The sequence below is a fragment of the Equus caballus genome, chromosome 1 (assembly GCF_041296265.1).
Source record: "Equus caballus isolate H_3958 breed thoroughbred chromosome 1, TB-T2T, whole genome shotgun sequence".
Lineage (NCBI taxonomy): Eukaryota > Metazoa > Chordata > Mammalia > Perissodactyla > Equidae > Equus > Equus caballus.
In genome coordinates, this window is record NC_091684.1 from 53,507,321 (window position 1) to 53,529,132 (window position 21,812).

A 21,812-nucleotide genomic window follows, 5' to 3' on the forward strand; every position below is an offset into this window, starting at 1 on the left:
ATACCCCTAGAAAAGCTATGAGCCAAAAGCTGAAAAGACCCAGGTCTTAAAGGGCCCACGCACAAACTCACTCATTGTAGGAACCTAAAATCATCAGAAAGAAGGCTGACAGTCCTTTGGTGAAACGAGACTCACCTGGTGGGCTCTGGGGGCATCTTGGTGAGAGGAGGGAACTCTCCGGAGACTGAGACATTGGTGGGGGCCGTTGTTATGAACTGGTCCAGGCATGCTGACACAGACCCCGGTGGGCACAACTGAGGATGATCCCTTGGCCTGTTAGCCCAGGGGTCTGCCACGCCCACTAGAGCACATATATAATCCAGTTCAGCCAGGGAAGGCAACCCACCCTGGGGACTGGCGCCACCTAACAGCAAGCCCTCAGACTACTTTTCAGCCTGCATTGACTGGGTGCCTTGATCCTCTACAGGCAGGCAAAGGTGTCTGCCTCTGTGGGACAGGGCCTGTGTGAGGACCAGGTAAACTGTGGAGGCAGTTGGTGGAGAGGTGGGGGCCTCTGCAGTGCGACGTCGGGGTACACTCCAGGGGGTTGAGAAGTTTGCACAGACCTGGCCAGTGTTGATGGTGTGTGTGCTCCTGTTTGCGGGGGAGGCTTATCAGCAGCAGCAGATTTGTGCTTCACAAATAGCCATAAAAAGGATCAGCCCTACCTTCCAAAGCCTGAAACAACTGAGTGCTCCTGTGCCTAGGGCCAGCCCCACTGAGCCACACTCCTTAGAGAAGTGACAACAACCTTGTAGGCCTGAGGCCTATCACAACTGTAAGCCTCTGAGCCTAGCAACCAGGTACACTGGGTACCAACCCAATTAAGAGTAAACCTGCAATAGGACTGTGCAGATAGACTTTGTAGCCAATGGTGCTGAGGCTCTCCAAACCGGATTGACAAACACCTGGCCAGGGAAGGAAAGAGTAGACTCCCTCGGTACCTGCAGTGGGAGCAACCCTGCCACAGCAGAAGGACATAAGTAGCCCACAAAGGGGTCACTCCTGGATCTTCTGGACTGGTGACAAGAGGCAAACACACTGCTGGGCCTCATAAGGCATCTCATACAAAAGGCCACTTCTCCAAGATCAGGACACAGAGCCGACTCACCTAATACACAGAAATAAGCACAGAGAAAGAGGCATAATGAGGAGACAAAGGAATACTTTCCAAGCAAGGGAAAAGGACAAAACACCACAAAGAGGACCAAATGAAACAGAAACAAGCAACCTACTCAACAATGACTTCAAACAAAACGTCACGAGGATGCTCACAGATATTGGGAGAAGAATGGATGAACACAGTAAGATCATCAGCAAAGAACTGGAAGATATAAAAAAAAACTATCAGAAATGAAGAACACAATACTGGAAATGAAAAATTCACTAGAGGGACTCAATAGCAAAGTAGAGGATGCAGAAGAACAGATCAGCGAGCTAGATGAAAGACTAGAGAAAATCACCCAAGCAGAACAGAAAAAAGAAAAAAGAATTAGACACAATGAGAAGAGTCTAAGGGAACTCTGGGACAATTATCAAGAGCGCTAACATTCGGATTATAGGTGTCCCAGAAGAAGAGAGAAACAAAGAGGCAGACAATTTATTTGAAGAAATAATAGATAAAAATTTTCCTAACCTGAGGAAGGAAACAGACATCCAAGTTCAGGAAGCATAGAGAGCTCAAAACAAGATAAGCCCAAAGAGGCCCACACCAAGACATATTATAATTAACATGTCCAAAATTAAAGATAAAGAGAGAATCCTAAAAGCAGCAAGAGAAAGGCCACAAGTGACATACAAAGGGAAGCCCATCAGGCTATCATCAGACTTCTCAGCTGAGACCCTACAGGCAAGAAGAGAATGGCACCACCTATTTAAAGTGCTAAAAGGAAAAAACCTACACCCAAAAATACTCTATCCATCAATGTTGTCATTCAGATTGGAAGGAGAGATAAAGAGCTTCCCAGACAAGCAAAAATTAAAGGAGTTTATCACCAAGAAACCAGTTCTACAAGAAATGCTAAAGGGACTTATTTAAGTGGGGAAGCAATTACCACAAATAGAGATTAAAAGAAAAATTTTCAAAAAAAAAAAAAAACAACAAAAACAACCATGCAATAAAATCACTTGTAAAGGTAAAAATATACTGAACGTAGCAGATCAACTACCTGTGAAGATAATATGAAGGTTAACAGACAAATGTACTAAAATCACCTATTTCAATGATAAGAGGATAATAGATAGACACACACTAAACAAGAGACTACACGTGATTTGAGAAACATAAAATGTGGGAGGAGGGGAGTGACAAAGTAGACCTTTTAGAAAGAGGTCAAGCTAAAAGGTCTATCAACTTGATACAGACTGTTATATACACAGAATATTAAATAGGATCTTCATGGTAACCACAAATAAGAAACATATAATAAGCAAGAAAAAAGTAAGACAAAAGAAATCAAACATATTACTAAAGATAGCCATCAAACCACAAGGGAGGAGACTAAGAGAAAAAGACAGGAACAGAGAAGAACTACTAAAACACGCAGAAAAAAAAAGTAAAAAAACGGCAATAAATACATATTTATCAATACTTACTTTAAACGTCAATGGACTAAATGCTCCAATCAAATGCCATAGGGTGGCCAATCAGATAAAAAAAACAAGACCCATGTATATGCTGCACACAAGAGACACACTTCAGACCTAAAGACACTCACAAACTGAGAGTGGAAGGATGGAAAAAGATATTCCATGCAAATGGGAAAGAAAAGAAAGCAGGGATAGCAGTACTTATATCAGAAAAAATAGACTTTAAAACAAAAACTGTAAAAAGAGACAAAGATGGGCACTACATAATGATAAAGGGAACAATCCAACCAGAAAATATAACACTTGTAAATATCTATGCACCCAACATAGGAGCACCTAAATATATAAAGCAATTATTAACAGACATAAAAAGAGAAACAAACAGAAACACAATAATAGTGAGGGACTTTAACACTCCACTTACACCAATGGACGCATCATCCAAACACAAGATCAATAAGGAAACAGTGGCCTTAAAAGACACATTAGACCAGATGGATTTAGTAGATAAATACATAACATTCCATTCAAAAACCACAGAATACACATTCTTTTCAAATGCACATGAAACATTCTCCAGGATTCATCACATATTAGGCTACAAAACAAGTCTCAACAAATTTAAGAAGACTGAAATAATACCATGCATCTTATCTGACCAGAAAGGTATGAAACTAGAAATCAACTACAAGAGGAAAACCAGAAAAGCCACAAAAGTGTGGAGATTAAACAAAATGCTAATGAATAACGATTGGGTCAATGAAGAAATCAAAGCAGAATCAAAAAACTCCTGGAGACAAATCAAAATGAAAATACAACATGCCAAAATATGTGGCATACAGCAAAAGCAGTTCTAAGAGGGAAGTTTATAGCACTTCAGGCCTACCTCAACAAAGAAGAAAAATTCCAAATAGACAATCTAAAAGCACATCCAAAGGAACTGGAAAAGAACAAGAAACAAAGCCCAAAATCAGTAGAAGGAAGGAAGGAAATAATAAAAATCAGAGCAGAAATAAACGAATAGAGACTAAAAAAACAATAGAAAAAATTAATGAAACCAAGAGCTGGTTCTCTGAAAAGAGAAACAAAAGTGACAAACCCTCAGCTAGACTCACCAAGAAAAAGAGAGAGAAGGCTCAAATAAATAAAATCAGAAATGAAAGAGAAGAGATTACAACCGATACCTCAGAAATACAAAAGATAAGAGAATACTATGCAAAACTATACGCCAACAAATTGGATAATCTGGAAGAAATGGATAAATTCTTAGAAACACACAACCTTCCAAAACTAGACCAAGAAGAAGCAGGAAATTTGAACAGATCAATCACCAGTAAGATCATCGAAAACAGCAATCAAAAATCTCCCAAAAAATATAAGTCCAAGACCAGATGGCTTCCCCGGTGAATTCTACCAAACATTCAAAGAAGACTTAATACCTATCCTTCTGAAACTCTTCCAAAAACTGAAGAGGAGGGGAGGGTTACTAACTCATTCTACAAAGCCAACATTATCCTGATACCAAAACCAGACAAGGACAACACAAAAAAAGAAAACTACAGGCCAATATCACTGATGAACATCGATGCAAAAATCCTCAACAAAATACTAGCAAATCAAATACAACAATACATTAAACAGATCATACAACATGATCAAGTGGTTTTCATACCAGGGATGCAGGGATGGTTCAACATCTGCAAATCAATCAACGTGATACACCACATTAACAAAATGAAGAATAAAAGTCACATGATCATCTCAACAGATGCAGAGAAAGCATTTGACAAGATACAGCATACATTTATGATAAAAACTCTAAATAAAATGTGTATAGAAGGAAAATACCTCAACATAACAAAGGTCACATATGACAAACCCACAGCAAATATGATTCTCACTGGAGAAAACCTGAAAGCTATCCCTTTAAGAACAGGAAGCAGACAAGGACATCCACTGTCACAACACTTAGTTAGCATAGTATTGGAAGTCCTAGCCAGAGCAATCAGGCAAGAAAAAGAAATAAAAGGGATCCACATTGGAAAAGAAGTGAAATTGTCACTCTTTGCAGACGACATGATTTTATATCTAGAAAACCCTAAAGAATCCACTAAAAAACTTTTAGAAACAATAAAGGAACACAGTCAAGTAGAGGGATATAAAATCAACATACAAAAATCGGTTGCGTTTCTACACACTAACAACGAACTAGCAGAAAGAGAAATTAAGAATACAATCCCATTTACAATTGAAGAAAAAGAATAAAATATCTGCGAATAAACTTAACCAAAGAGGTGAAAGATCTCTACATTGAAAACTATAAAACATTGTTGAAACAAATCAAAGACGACACAAAGAAATGGAAAGATATTTCATGCTCCTGGATTGTAAGAATTAACATCATTAAAATGTCCATACTTCCTAAAGCAATCTATAGATTCAATGCAGTCCCTATTTTTCAACAACATTTTTCTCAGAAATAGAACAAAGAATCCTGAAATTTATATGGAACATAACGAAAGACCCCAAATACCCAGCGTATTCCTGAGAAAAGATAACAACACTGGAGGTATCACACTCCCTGATTTCAAATTATACTACAAAGCCATAGTAACCAAAACAGCATGGTACCGGCACAAAAACAGGCACACAGATCAATGGAACAGAATCGAGAGGCCAGAAGTAAATCCACACATTTATGGACAGCTAATATTCGACAAGGGAGCCAAGAGCATATGATGGAGAAAGGAGAGTCTCTTCAATAAATGGTTTTGGGAAAACTAGACAGCCACATGCAAAAGAATGAAAGCAGACCATTCCCTTACACCATGCACAAAAATCAACTCAAAAGGGATTAAAGACTTGAATGTTAAGACCCGAAACCATGAAACTTCTAGAAGAAAACATAGGCAGTACACTCTTTGACATCGGTCTTAGCAGCATATTTTCAAGTACCATGTCTGACCGGGCAAGAAAAACTAAAGAAAAAATGAACAAATGGGACTACATCAAAATAAAAAGCTTCTGCACAGCAAAGGAAACCATCAACAAAACGGAAAGACAACCTAACTACTGGGAGAAGATATTTGCAAACCATTTATCAGGTAAGGTGTTGATATCCAAAATATACAAAAAACTCATACAGCCCAACAACAAAAAAAGCCAACAACCCAATTAAAAAATGGGCAAAGGATCTGAACAGAGATTTCTCCAAAGAAGATATATGGATGGCCAACAGGCATATGAAAAGATGCTGAACATCATTAGCAATCAGGGAAATGCAAATCAAAACTACAATGAGGTATCACCTCACTCCGGTCAGAATGGCTGTAATTAACAAGACAGGAAACAACAAATGTTGGAGAGGATGTGGAGAGAAGGGAACCCTTGTACACTGCTGGTTGGAGTGCAAACTGGTGCAGCCACTATGCAAAGCAGTATGGAGCATCCTCAGAAAATTAAGAATAGATCTACCATATGATCCAGCTATCCCACTGCTGGGTATTTATCCAAAGAACTTGAAAATGCAAAGGTATAAAGATACTTGCACCTCTATGTTCATTGCAGCATTATACACAATAGCCAAGACTTGGAAGCAACCTAGGTGCCCGTGAAGGGACAAATGGATAAAGCAGATGTGGTATTTATACATGACGGAATACTACTCAGCCATAAGAAATGGCGAAATCTGGCCATTTGAGACAACACGAATGGACCCTGAGGATATTACGCTGAGTGAAATAAGTCAGAGGGAGAAAGTCAAATATCATATGATCTCACTCATAAGTAGAAGATAAAAACAAGGAGAAACAAACACACAGCATTGGAGATTGGATTGGTGGTTACCATAAGGGAAGGGGGGAGGGCAAAAGGGGTGATTAGGCTCACATGTCAAAGGATGGACTATAATTAGTTTCTGGGTGGTAAACATGATATAATCTATACAGAATTCAAAATATATTATGATGTACATTCAAAAAAAACAAAAAATAAAAAAAAAACATGTAGTTGGTAGAGCTATTTGGGTTTCAGAATTGCAGATAAGGAATAGTATATCTATCGTTGTTTATCTGGCCAACACTGACATATAGTAGAAACATAAAACATTTATGGCATGTGAACTAAAAAAGTATAGGTTTCCATCTCTTAATAATTTCTGAAATATTAATGATACCTCTTTCCTGAAATTTCATTTTAGTTAAGAAGTGTCTATACCATCCTTCCTGACATAAATGTTCAAGTGTTATTTCTTATTTTTAATTATTTAGAAAATTAGATATGTTTTGTACACATTAAAATAATTTTTCCAAGTTTTGGGAACAACTGTACACAATAAAGCAGAACATATCACCCTTCTTTAAAATCATCATTGAAGTTATTCCAAATGCTAGTATCTTAACATCAAATAATAAGGCAGAAGTGTCAAGAAAATGCTTATCTTTCATTAAGCTTTCAAAAAGAATGGAATGAATTATTACTATTTGTATCAGTTAAGACACTTTTGGCTCCAAAGAAAAAACAAAAACAGACATAAAGTAAATTTATTCTTCCATAATGAAAATTCCATAAGTGAAAAATCCAACAGTGATATTTAGGCTTCAGAAAACAATTCAATCAGCCACAATTTTTTGGTTGCCTTTTCAACTCTATTAGCCTCTGTATGTCAGCTTTGCCCTCAAACGGGTTTACTTTAAAAGAGGAAAATAGCTATAGCAATTCCAGACTCAGACCCACACAATACTATCCTTGGCTTCATTCTGACTGAACCTATTTGGGGCCTACACCCATCAATGTAGCCAAAGGAGTTCAATTTCCTGATTGGCTTACGAATATCATGGCCCACCCTTTTAGTCAAACCACACAACGGATAATGGATATTGGGGAATTAACCACTAAGGTACACAAGGCAACAACAACAAAAAGAAACAGATTCAAAATTAAGAGTAAATAGTAATAGCTAACTGAGATGATTAGTATGGATTAAAGTATTCAAGACACTTATAATATTCAATCGCTTATATACCATTCAATGAACACTTACCAAACACTGAAGAGTAAATGCTAGGTACTATACTAAATACGGGAAGAGGAAAGAAAATGAGTATGAGTTCGAGAGTTGAAGACATTCTTTGGACATAACTTGAAAATTGTCAAAAAGTAACATATCAAATATCTACATTTTTACTTTCAAATGCGATGACATCCCTAAGAAGGTAAGAACAGAGTTCTTATGGTAAAATGTCTTTAGTCCAATTATCCTGATAAATAAAAAATTTTATATTTTAAATTAATGTAACCAAAACATGTGTCATAACATATATATGACATGTGAAAAGGCGGGAAAAAACCTCCTTTGTTTAATTTTACACAGAAACATACAATTCACACAATTTACTCGGAGATTACCTTCTTTTAAAACCAGCTGGAGGTTACAACTGCACAAGTTATGTGCCACCATAGCTACAATTTACATACTCATTTTCCTGTACCTAAGTCTTTAGGACCAATAACAATGATAAATTCCAGAGAGGGGAAAAAACAGTCTATGTACTCAAATAAGACATAAAAGTCTTTCTACCTATCAGCTAACCAATTTTCCCTATGATTAACTTATCCAGGTCATACTAACCCACAAAGTAAAAATCATTCATTAAATGTTTTGCAAATAGGTCGACCAGAAATTAGCATTATCAATACTGCAAGGCCATGATATAAATTTCAGACTTAACTAAAGAATTATTCTAACGAAACTTTTAAGGGAATCAAACGTTATCAACTCAACATGAAATCTAAACAAGGAGACAGCTAAGCAGAAACCTATGGAACTAAAAATAGAAAAGGGCTTCCTTATAAACAAATCAATCATAAATCACTTCGATGTCCTAAACATGAATATTTTATTTATATTTAAAACACATAAACATAAGATCTGCAAAATAACTTTTACCAGCAAGTACACAGTTTAGAAGAGTAAAAATCTGCATTCCAAGGTCAGCTACTCCTAAGTGATCATCAATTTCTCCAAAATACAAGAAAATTGATGTGTTTGGTTGAAAGACAATATAATTTTTTTGTTCCTTTTGGGTATTGAAAAGACCTGCTAACATTTCTTTTAAATACTCACACTTTAGACAGAGTTAGCTTGAAAACAATGATGCAGTCACCATAAGCATCAAGTGAAGGTGGGTGGGTAGATGACTGGATGCACAGATGGTTAAATAAATAAATAAATGGCTCATAGATTGTGGAAGGGAAGTAAAACGAGCAAAGAGTAAATCAATTTTTGCTCTTTAATTAGCATGACAATATTATTCAAGGATGAATATTATGCAACATTCCTTCTCGACTCTCAGTTTTCCTTCCATAATACTGTCCATCTTCTAGAAAAGTTTCTCAAAAAATAGGACAGTCGTAACGTTCAACATATACACCAAGGCAAGAAGCTTCCTAAGTAATAGGACTAAAAAAAACAACTCAACATGCTAAGGGCTCACAATGTATGTATTGCAGCTTTTTCAACTTGGTCTTCCTGAATAAAAAGGGTTCAGATAGTCTTCTGTCGGTTAATCTAACTCCAATATAGATAAGCCAGAAGGTTTTCAAGCCATTTTTTAAGTCACCAACAAAATATGTGAAATTATCTGAGCACAGTCTAGTAAAAATTCTACCAATTAAGCTCATTTACTTAAGAAATCAGATAGAGATTATCACTAAAACTACAATTAATTTTAGCCTTAATTTGTTTGTATCAAATCATATATGTTCATATTGTAAAAGAATATTTTTGCTACCATGGTGTGGTGGGCAGAATAATGCCATCCCAAAAATGCTCATGTCCTAATCCACAAAACCAGTAACTATGTTACATCATATGGCAAAGAAGAATTAAGGTTCAGGTGGAATTAAGGGTGTTAATTAGCACATGGGGAGATCATCCTGGATTATCTGGGTGGACCCAATATGATCACAAAGGCATTTAAAAGTGGAAGGCATGGGGCAGCCTAGCGGCATAGTGGTTAAGTTCGGCCCACTCCCCCTCAGCGGCCTGGGTTCACACCTATACCATTCATCAGCCATCCTGTGGGACCCACATACAAAATAGAGGAAGACTGGGCACAGATGTTAGCTCAGGGCAAATCTTTCTAAGAAAAAAAAAGAAAAAAGGGGAAGGGGAAGCAGAAGAGTCAGAGGGATATGTGACCAGAGAAGAATGTCAGAGAGATCTAATATTGAAGGCTTTTAAGGAGGAAGAGAGCCAGAAGCCAAGGAATGTGGGCTGCTTCTGAAAGCTAGAAAAGGAAAAGAAATGGCTCTCTCCTACATTCTCCAGAAAAAAACAAAGTTCTACCACACCTTGATTTTAACCTACTGAGACCCACGTTAGACTTGTCATCTCCAGAATAATAAAATAATCAGTTCATATTGTTTAAACCACCAAGGTTAGGTTAATTAGTTAACAGCAGTGATAGGAAATTAATGTACACGGCAATTCCTCACATGTAAGACCAAAAAAAGAATAACTGATTAACTTTTGAGACAAAGAATCCCTAAACTATTTTCAAGTTTTAATAGTTATCCTTCTAAATCATGTGCCATACATATGTACAACCAAGATTTCTAATAAATTTGCAAGTTTTAAAGTAGATATATTTGTAAGATTTTTAAAAAACAAAAACACTCACAAAAAGTCTATTTACCAGTATTTTTCGTCTAACTGATCAAGCTCTTTAAAATTTATTCAGCAGTAACGAAAAGTCTAAAAGGGGAATTACATTATGATGATGCTAAACTGATCCAAGTTTCATTTAATATAGGAAATGTGAAAGTAAAAAAAAGAAATATGAATGTAAGAAAGTTTGAAAGTAACTCTAAAACTGTAGGTTCTAGGCTAAAAAAACCTCAGATTACACTGTAATAACAAATAAAAGTAAATAAAAATAAATTTGTTAAGGGCCGGCCTGGTGGCGCTGCAGTTAAGTTCACACGTTCTGCTTCTACCGGGGTTCGCTGGTTCAGATCCCGGGTGTGGACATGGCACCGTTTGGCATGCCATACTGTGGCAGGTGTCCCGACTATAAAGGAGAGGAAGATGGGCACGGATGTTATCTCAGGGCTGGTCTTCCTCAGTAAAAAGAGGAGGACTGGCAGCAGTTAGCTCAGGGCTGATCTTCCTCAAAAAATAAATAAATAAATTTGTTAAATAAAGACTGTTAAAGGAAAACTACTAAAGGTTCACACAGTTATGGTTTAAAACAGATGTCTTTTGAGATAAAATCTGCATATGGTGAAATGCACAGATATTAAGTGCACAAAATCAATGAGCTTTTACATATGTATACACTCCTGAAACAATCAAGATACAAAAGATTTTCATCATCTGAAAAAACATTTTCATCTGAAAAAACTCCATTCTTTCCAGTCGATCCCCACCATCCCTATATATTTTTCATTTTTAAATACCTAGCTTAATGCCTTGCCTTTTACAAACATGTATGTGTAAATCCCTCTTTATGTCATTTGAATTTCCACGTAAGAAAGTAATTAAGTTTAGTATTTTTAACTTTGATAACTTGACTGTCATCAATGATATTCATAATTTAAAAATATATCTCCTGATTTTCAGGTATCTACTAAAAAACACTGTTGAAAGTCTCCCCATTTTTGTTTTCAAAAACTTTTAAAATGCTAAACTATAATCCAACTAGCTTCGACATAAAAGCCAAGACGACAATTTCTTATCAGAGTAAGAGGAGAAATAAACTCAGCACATGCCTTTTACACAAACAAACAAAAAGTTACTGACTTGTCAAAATTTGTAGAACCATTAAGATCAGAAACTTTTAAGGAAGATTCTTTTTCCTTCTTTTCAATGAGAATAACCAACCAAAATCTTCAAAATTACCTATTCTGCTTATTTCCTATTCGAAATGCCTATTAGCAAAACAAACCTATTTTGCAATATCAAGTCAGCAGTAATACATGCTCAAGAAACCACATCACTGACTACAGTCATTAAACAGTTTAAAAAACACTCAGAAACTCCACCAAAAATATTAAAATAGGTATGTACATGTATACATAGATATTAAAATGAATATGAACTTGCAAATCCACATAAAGACAAAAAGAAAAAAAATTCCCAAGTTTGAAATTTTCAGTGAAAAATTAAATGCCCCAGGGCACCACCAACAAATTTCATGGATTAGATATTCATAAATCAACCTTGTGAAGCCTAGTCAATGTTTTGCCTCTACTCGGCCCCTTACCTCCAACCTGTCCCCCAGTGAAAATGTGCTTGGAACACGGAGCATATCCTGTCTCAATTTGGTGTACATTCCTACACTGCTGAAACAGAATATTGGCAATGTCACATGGAAGGAAAAGAAAGCAAAGAAAAGAGCACTTAAAGGTTCTGCAGGGCATTTAATATTTTAATTTACAATATTTCTTGCTTCATTTAAAATCGTATAAAACCCAGGAACAGATAATTTTACAGCACTATTTACTTCTAACAAAAAAGCACAACACTATGGAAAAAACAAGCGAAAGAGAGAGAGATTAATTTCTTAGGCCCTCCAAACCGAAATTTTTTATTTTCATCGTTTCCGGTTAGAAGTCCATCCACTGCAGAAAGAGGCTGAATCGGGGCACTGTCGCTGCTACGGCCTTGGCCAACACAGCACACAAGACTCCCAGGACTGACTAGAAAACCAGAGAGCTGTCTGTCTCCTTGTCTCCTTCCCCTTCAGCAACCTTAGGGAGAACTTTTCAGTCTCCGACCCCTGCACTATTAAGGCGTTCCCAAGAAAAGAGATGCTAGTGAAAGTGGCCCTCTCCTGGCACGAGTGGCCGCCCCCTGCCCCCCACCTGTCCGCGCGGCGCCGGGCTCGCAGCCCCGCCTTTTGGTCAGGTCTCCGCGGGCGCCGAGGCGCCGCAGGGGAAGCCACGACTGACCCCCTCCCAGACAGCAGCTGAGGGGCCGGGGCGGGCGCCGGGGAGTCCCGCTCGCTGACCGCTGCCACCGGGGAAGCTACTGGGGGAAGGGGCGACCCTCGCTGGGGACGTGGGCAAACCCAACGTGAGCTCGGCAGAGGGGCGTGACCGCCAGTTGGCCGGGCTGAGCAAGGTGCCAGAGGTAGCCCCCCAAGGGGCGGCTGCGAGAGACTGGAAGCGCGGCCTGGGAGACGGAGGGGCGCTCGCTCTCTTACCGCCAGGTCCGGATTGCGGCTGTCCCTATGTGACACAGCTCGAATGACCCCCGCTCGCCAGCCCCGCCAGCAGCGTCCGCTCGCCCAGCGCTCCGACCGCACCTCGTCGCCGACCGCCACGCACAGGAACCGCTTCCCCACCAGCTCCGGCCGCGTCTCCACCGCCATCGCCGTCATTGCCGAGGTGGCCGCTGCCTCCTCCCCTGCGAGGGGACCAGCGAAACCACGCTCCTACCGGCCGCCCATGCTGAGGAGAGCGGACCGGGGGACGGCGGCGGCCCCGCGAGCGAGCGCGAACCCGGGGCGCACCAGACGCTCTGCCCAGAAGGGCAAAGCGACCTCGGTCTCTCGCAGTCAGCAACACTCCTCCTGGACGCCCCGACCTGCAGCCTCTGGCTGCAGCTCCACACACACAAAAAACCTAACAGAAATCCCCTCACGGTCGTCGGAGCCCCAGAGGCAGCCCCGATCGCCGCCACCGCGCCGCGGCCAGTACTACTCCGCCTTCCCATCCACTGGTATGGCAGTGAGCGCCCGCGCGTCTCCTTCCGCCGGCGCGGGCGGGGGGAAGGAGCCGCGGGAGAGGGTCGGAGGAACCACCGCAGACGGAAAATAGTGCCCCACGCTGCGGCAGCGGCTGCGGGACGAGCCAGGCTAAAAAGTAGAGGCCGGCAAGAGGGGGTATGCTCTCCTTCAGGAACACTAGCAAGAGCGTCTGACGTCCATCTCTCTACTCGTCGCTCCCTCAGAAGTGGGAGTGAGGCGACAGTGAAGTGTGCCAGTTCCACTCTGGGTCACAAAATAAACTCCCGGTTAAACACCGCATCTCCACAGCGATATTTTTAAGAACACGCTGCACCCGCCGTCTGAGTTAGCCCGAATTTTGCCTGAATTAATAGTGCTGTAGTCCCAGCAGCAAAGCACAGCAACACTTTCAACTGAAAAAGCTCACAGAACTCAGTCACTACAGAACAACAGTCCACGACTTTAAATAAAAATGAACAGAACACTGTCATGCTTTTATTCTTCCCATTTGCGGTGATACTAATTACGTGTTTGAGCTATTCAGAGATATTTACACCTCGTTACTGCTTTGCTGTAAGAACGCCAAACGCCCTGTTGAGGGCTTTTGTCAACGTCCTTAAAATTCACAAACTGTCTCTGCGCCAATTTGGGTTCTTTTAGTACCAGTACATACCTCAAACTCACTGGTCAGATAACAAAAACAGGGAAAGGCTCCGAATTCAGTTATTAGAAAAGACCATGGCAAGAAAAGGATTTTAGCCAATCACAGTTCAGGAAAATAAATTATGTTTACTTCCCATCCAATCACAACAGGACTTTGCAACCCATCCACATACCGATCTCCAACTTGGAACAATTCCTCCTTCTTTGATCCAACACTTGAATTCTTCTAAATCAAACCTCCCTATACATGTCAGTGAACAGTTCGACTGCACACATACTTTACAGCGTTTTTAAAAAGTAGTTTTAAAAATCCCAGTTGTGGTTTTTTTTCAGGGCCATTAGTGATTAATAATCAACTCCAAAAACTCTCTGGCCCAATAAAAACTTATAAATGTCGATTTCTTACAGATCTTCCTAAACCTCTCCTCCAAAAAGAGAAAAAAGTTACCTTTTTTAAAGGAGTTTACACAAGTAATCTGAATGTTTAAAATAAACATAAAGCTTTTATCCACTTTCTTAAAACACCCAAGCTGAGCTGTTCCAAGTGGAAAACATGGCCACTGCTAATAGGTTAGAAACCAAAATTACAAGGAAGACACATTTTAATCATCATGGTCTAACTCTGCTAAAGTAAAGACCAAATATAGAACTGTAATCGAAAAACAAAGGAAAACAGTGTGCAGAAATGCATATTGGCAAGTTGTGAGAAAAATTTAATTTTACTTGTGCAATTTTATTTCCTGGTCCACTCTTTCAGCACACTGTATAATACTTAGCACATCATCCTGAATTAAGGAGCCAGTAAAATAACCTGGTGAAAACAACCTAATATATGAAAAGAAGAAAGGCAGAGTAAGAAGATCTACATTCAGATACCAAATTATCAATGATCTGCTTTATGATCTTGGGCCTGAGACTACTGTTACCACAGGAATTTGCCTGCTTCCTAATCTCAGTGATATTCTAGAAGCAAGTCAGAAAATATAAGTGGAGTAGTTTAAGAAAAGAGATGCAAATGACACTATTACATGAATCCCATTCACTAACATTTTTAGTTTCGCATAAAACTGCCAGCTGATTTCAATTTTGTAAACAAACACCTCTAATGGACCCCTAGCAACCCTCTCTACATGCTGAACGCTCTTCACTTAAGTGCTCTGAAAAGCATCTGAATCCACCAAATCAATTAAAATACTTTAAGGGCAGAAACAAAGTCTTTTAGAAGGCCATATATCCTCATAATATTTTGAATCAAACATCTAATATTCTTAGTATTATATTCCAAATAGTATTCTATGAATCCCTTGACTACAGCCAGTGCCTACAATTTATTTACAAGAAAAAAAAATCCCTAATTTGTAAATATTTTCCTTTTGGAGAAACTTGAAATGCATTTTTTAAAATGTAGAATAAAAAGGACTTAAAGGATTTTGGGGAGCTGGCCCGGTGGCGCAGTGGTTAAGTTCGCACGTACCGCTTCTCGGCGGCCCGGAATTCACCGGTTCGGATCCAGGTGCAGACATAGCACCGCTTGGCACACCATGCTATGGTAGGCGTCACACATACAAAGTAGAGGAAGATGGGCACGGATGTCAGCTCAGCAAAAAAGAGGAGGACTGGCAGTAGTTAGCTCAGGGCTAATCTTCCTCAAAATAAAATAAAATAAAATAAAAATTTTAAAAAAGGATTTTGTTTGTTTACTGGCATTTTTTGCTTTGTTTCAGGGAGTATTTATATTATTTTTATTTTTGCCAGCAAATCATAGCTTTAAATAACATGCAATTAAAATAAATTTTAAAGTCAGATTTAAAACTTGAGAATATTTGTTCAATCAGTTCCTTTACATCCTTTACTTTCATAAAGATGCTCAGAAAACGCCAGTATTAGTCAACGTAAGGAAGAGTTAGAGTATTTTTCACTATATAGGCAAAGAGGGTGACACAGAAGGATTTAAAATGATTACTTACAGACGCTGAAAAACGAGAACTACAGACTAAATCTTCTACTCTTTCCACCGCCACATGTAAATGTGAACATTAAATATATCCACACACTGACATCAAGCAAACCTCATACATCAAATACCTTAATCTATATAGAAGATACATTGGGGGATTATTTCATTTTTTTTAAAAATCCACAAAAACTTACTCATAAAAACTATTTGGTTTATTTTTAAAAACCTGACTCATAAAGGAAGGAAATGTATTCACTGAAATGATGAGGGCCATAGTTATCCACTTGATTATCAATAATTATTTCGTGATGTTTAGTTTCAATAAGCAAACAGCCCACTAGTTATAAATTTTTCACTTTTTGACTTGGTGTAATGATAGAAAGGCCAATTATCTGCTCTCATACATACCAGTATTTTGTGTCACTATAGGTATCCATTTTAAACACAGAAAATGCAAACAGATTTAAAAAACTTTAGTGCATGTATCCTGTAATAATATTAGCCACCATTTATGGAACACTTACTATGTGTCAGACACTATGCTAAGTACTTTACACGTTATCTCACTTTATTTTAAAAACGAAGAGAATGAGGTTTAGAGAAGTTTGGTTACTTGCCTAAGAATACATATTAAGGAACTGGGATTCAAAACCAGGCCAGGCCTTATGATTTCAAAGCCCCCTGCATCATGCTAAAAAGTCACTTAAAAGAAACACAAAGGTCAGTCACTAAGTTGCTACCTCCTTATTAATACAAATTATTCATAACTGATTTGTTTATTTGGCACTTACTATGTGTCTCACATCCTGCAAAGTTCTGAAGATAGGGCCTCTGTCCTTGAGAAGCTCAGTCTATCTGGAAAGATAGACAATAGAAATGCCTTGGTTTGTGTATTTAAGGAAGTATCAATACAATGGTATAAAGATTAGTGCATTTTATTTATTTATTTTTTTTTTCAGATTTTATTTTTTCCTTTTTCTCCCCAAAGCCCCTCCGGTACATAGTTGTATATTCTTCACTGTGGGTCCTTCTAGTTGTGGTATGTGGGATGCTGCCTCAGTGTGGTTTGATGAGCAGTGCCATGTCCGCGCCCAGGATTCGAACCAACGAAACACTGGGCCACCTGCAGCAGAGCACAAGAACTTAATCACTCGGCCACAGGGCCAGCCCCAAGTTTAGTGCATTTTAACAAACAAATTTCAAATCTATTATAACTTGGAGGCTTATATTAATTGTCAAATGTAAGAACTGGATTGGGTTATCAGTCTTAGACTATATACAGGGGTACATCTAGGAACTGTGGAAGCCAGTATTAAAATGAAGGAAGCCAAGAGTTTCATTCAAATGAATTATGCAAGTGGAAAACCAAGAATAGAATAGAATAGAAATGTATGTTACCATGTTTATTATTAAACCTTAAATAATTTTTATTTAGGTATTTCCCTAAGCACTTATTTAAACTGAATTACTGAGTTACATTTATGATAATGATAAAATAACCCAAATATCACTTCCTCAAGGAAGCTGTCTCTGATTCCCAGACTAGGTCAAATCTCCGATTATGGATTTTCAAAACATTCCCTATTTGTCTTAGTACTTATCACAACTGTATTTATATCATTTATGGTGTAATTGATTGCTTTACATTTGTCTCCCTTGATAGAATAAGGGCAAGGACAATGTTTCTCGTTCATAACTATATTCTCAGCAACTTCTAAGCCTTATGTAGAGTAGATACTCAACAAATGTTATTGAATTAATTAATGAACAAATATGGCAAAATCTACCTTTTTCAAAATTCAACCCAACTAAGAGGAACTTAGAATCCCTACATCAAGAGTCATAAGTAAGAGTTCATGTTCTTCCTACAGGGTTATTCATCACCTTCAAAATAATGTCTTACATACATTATCTCATTTCATCATGGAGGTACATTGTAAAGCCTTCATAAAACTTAACCTTCACCAGAAAAGCAAGGTTGTTCCTGGGGATAATTTCTAAAGAACAGATACAGAGAAAGAATTACAATTCACAACAAAAACATTCATTTCGTTATCAAACTACCAATTTAATGCAAACTCAAAAATGAGTATATATCCAAAACACTAGTCTATTCTTAATATTATAAAGAGAATATTCTCAATGTCTTTGATGGAGCCAATATACAAATGTAACTTTTGACTGTCTTCTTGATGCCATGTGGAATGAGCAGGAGAGAGAAAAAAGAAGGGAGGGTAGAAAGAGAGGAAGGAAGGAGAAAAGAAGCAATCTCTACCGGGCCTTCTAACTGTATGCTCTCCACATTTGTTACCAGTTTCCAATTTAAATTCTGGCTGTACAGAAACCTACCATTTCTTTTCAACATTTTCTACTAAAAATAAGATTCTAAATCTGATTTTTAATGATAAAAAATTTAAAAATTTAGAAAGAATACACATAGCATTGGAAATTTCCTAATCTGTTGAATGAGGAGCTACAAGAAACAAGGAAATGGAAAGTCTCCATTGAGCATTCAGCAAGGGTCTTCCCAGGGTGTCCCATACTTTTTGTTTGTTCAACACCTCTCTCATAAATGCTCCTACCATTAACCACCATTAAAATATGCTGGATGGCAGTTTGCATTTTGCATCTCCCACTGTCAGATTAGCTCCTTTACTTACGAACAGGTTAGGTTCCTAAAGGGTTATGTTCCTATTAGGCTCACAAGCTTTCGCTATTACCGAATGTTAGTAGTGGCAGAACTAACAGTCTTAGAGTATGGCTCTGTTCATATCTATGAAAGTTAATTAAGGAAAAGAGCTTCTGTACTTATATTTAAAGCTATAAATGAGGGAAAGTCAAAGTAAAATATAAAATAAAAAATAATACTAATTCAAAATCTCAGAAGGCTAACTATATTCCATCGATGTTCTTCCCCAAAGATGCAGCTAGATTCTACATAACGAAGAAAATTTATGATCAAGAACACAGAGCTCCGAGGCACATTTCTCAAATTTTGAAGCATCTGGCTTCAAAGAAACAAAACCAAAACAAAACAAGACCTAGCAGTGAAATATGGGGAATCTTTGGTCATGCTTTTCTTTGGCACATTTTAGAAAAAGCCACATGATTACAAATAATGAGATTTATAACACATTACAAAACATAAATATGTAATAAAAATAAATTACTCTATATAAAGGAAAAGCATTGTCTTCTGGCTCCACATGTGTTTCCCTACTACAGATAATTTATTTATTCAATTAAAGAGAGTGTATAAAATAGTGCTCCAATTCCATGGCCCACGTTCACAGCAGCTCAGTATTTAAAGGCCCCTAGATTTTTCCTTTAAAAATCACAATTGACACATATGAAAACCAGACCTCAAAAAAAGACTAACTACAAATTTGAAATTCAAATCAACATCCCAAAACATTCTGCTACTCTAGGGCACACTATGAAATTATCTAAGATGAAATGGCCAAGAGAACTACTCAGAAAACTATCCAACTTCACTTTTCACAAAATATGCAAACCCTTGAGTTAAAACTGGTCAATTCCAATTCCATAGAGCCATTTACAGATGGATATTTTAAGACGTATATTCCAAATGCAGCAACCTAGAAATTAGCAGTCACATAATGTAGTATAATAAAGAGCAGGAGTCAAGAAAGTCTAGGTTATTTCTACCACTAACTACAATATACTTTGGGCAAACCACTTTGCTTCTCTAGAAATCATATATAAAATGTAGAGGCTGACATAATCTTTAAAGCTCCTAAAAATTTGCTCCTAAGGCTTCTGAATAATTCTGCAAATAGCAAAGTATACTTACGTGTCACGTGATGGGTTCAAACCTGAAAAACGTTAAAGGATTGATAAAAGTAATCTTCCTTCGGAAAACAAATGTTGTTAGCCAGAAAGGTTGTATCTCAAAGGTCTCACAGAAGATATACACGTCAATCATCAATACATACATACTAATAATACAGACCAAAGGACTTCCCAATTAAACAACAATTTTTAAACACCATATAGAATTGCTTCTTTCTTCTGCTCTTCAAATTTGCTCTTAAAACAATCATATTAAAATAATCTATCAGAACTAACTTCAAATGGAGGAATTTTTGAGATACTCTGCATTACAAATATCTTCTATATCTGAAACATGTACCTTGCATGCCTTTATATTTTTCTTTGTTTATAACACCTAAAAATCCTTTTTCAACAATTCTAACTACAAAAACTATCTTAAAATCAACTGTTTCATTTGCTTTTATATCCAAATTTACATGGATGCTTCTTCCCCCATATGCAATGTTTTTGATATTCACAATTTTAAATTGTTATACAAATATGCTAATATCTTTATGTTTCAACCTTCAGTCATGCTTAGAAAATATGTAAGTATTCTTCTGTATATTCTTCTAGTAGTTTTAAAATGCAAATTTATATAATGCCTTCAAAATTTGATGATAATATCTACCCCTGAGGGAGGAACAGGAAATCATCCTGGCCACAAACAATAGAGGTCCACTGCTACTGGGAGAAAAGCAGGATTACTGAGAAGAGAGGGAAACAATGCCTGCCTAAGACTAACAATGGTCTAGGACAAAAGATCAGCCCTCATGCCCACCACCATAAAGCTAGCCAGTTCCCAAGGCCCCATGCCCACCACCACAAGGTAAACCAGCTTACGGTAATAAGTAACAGCACTCTACTAATAGAGAAGGAACAAAAGAGTACTAAGAGAGCCTCTCTGAAGTACAGATGTGCAAGTAAGGCCTACAGATATAGGTGGAGTAAAAACATTGAGTTAAAACTTTCTAGTAAATTAACCTCCACCTTAAGCATGAGATGGTGATAGAAGTATTTAAAGTAGATGATGCACTGAAGGTAACGAAAGCAACAAAAAAACATAAACCCTAAACAATAAGCCTAACTATGAGGGTGACTTCCCCAGTCACCAAGGCACTACATGTATGTAGAGGTTACCACTACTTTTTCTATAAGTTGTATAAAAACATCTAGTTAAGTTCTTCCATCTGTACCATTCATTCCAATAAAGTAATGTGGTACACCCTCTTACAAATCATAAACCACACAAAATCTCAAGAGCAAAGAGGAGACAAAACAATCAAGAGAAGCCAACTTAGAGAGCTCAAATGTTGGAACTATCAGCCAAGGAATTTAAAATAATTATAAATAATGATGAAGGCTCAAATGGAACAGGTAAACAATATGCTTGATCAGATGGCAAATATCAGAGATAGAAACTACAAGAATTGAACAGAAACGTTGAGCATCAAACTGAAATGCTAAAAATGAGAAAGGCAATAATAAAAATGTTTAAAAGCCTTTGATAATCTCATCAACATATTTGACATAGCTGAGGAAAAAAAATCAATAATCTTGAACATGTGTCAATACAGAAATTGCCAAAGCTGACAGTAAAAAGGAAAAAAAAGTGGGAAAAAGATCTACACAAACAGGAGAGAACAGTTTCCAACTCATTTCATGACACCAGCAGTACTCTGATACCAAAATCAGACAAAGAAATTAAAAGAAAACTACAGATGGTTATCCCTTATAGTTCAAAAATCCTCAACAAAATATTAGCAAATCAAATTCAGTAACTCATAAAAAGTATAATACACCACAACCATTAGGGGTTTATCCCAGGAATGCAAGTTGATTCAATATTTAAAGATCAGTCAGCGTAATTCACCATATCAACAGACAAGAAGACAAGAAGAAAAATATGATGACATCAACGAATGCAAAAAATAAGCATTTGAGAAAATCCAACCCCCATTCATGATAAAATTCTCAACACATCAGGAAGAGAAGAGCACTGTTCAATCTGATAAAGTGCATCCACTAAAAACTTA

General features: G+C 37.7%; 1 protein-coding gene across 6 annotated transcripts in view; it reads right to left on the reverse strand.

Annotated features, from left to right (window-relative positions):
* Positions 1-21,812, reverse strand: part of JMJD1C (jumonji domain containing 1C) — a 346,762-nt gene that overhangs the window by 273,962 nt on the left and 50,988 nt on the right. Inside the window, exon 1 of one of the 6 annotated variants that reach the window (XM_023643802.2) lies at positions 12,798-13,556. The exons of 4 other annotated variants lie outside the window; for them this stretch is intronic. In XM_023643802.2, the coding sequence (XP_023499570.2) occupies positions 12,798-12,974 (177 nt within the window). In that variant the 5' untranslated portion in view covers positions 12,975-13,556. Of the gene's footprint in view, positions 1-12,797; positions 13,557-21,812 lie in introns of those variants that run through there. One more of the 6 variants, XM_070225721.1, reaches the window with a different exon arrangement.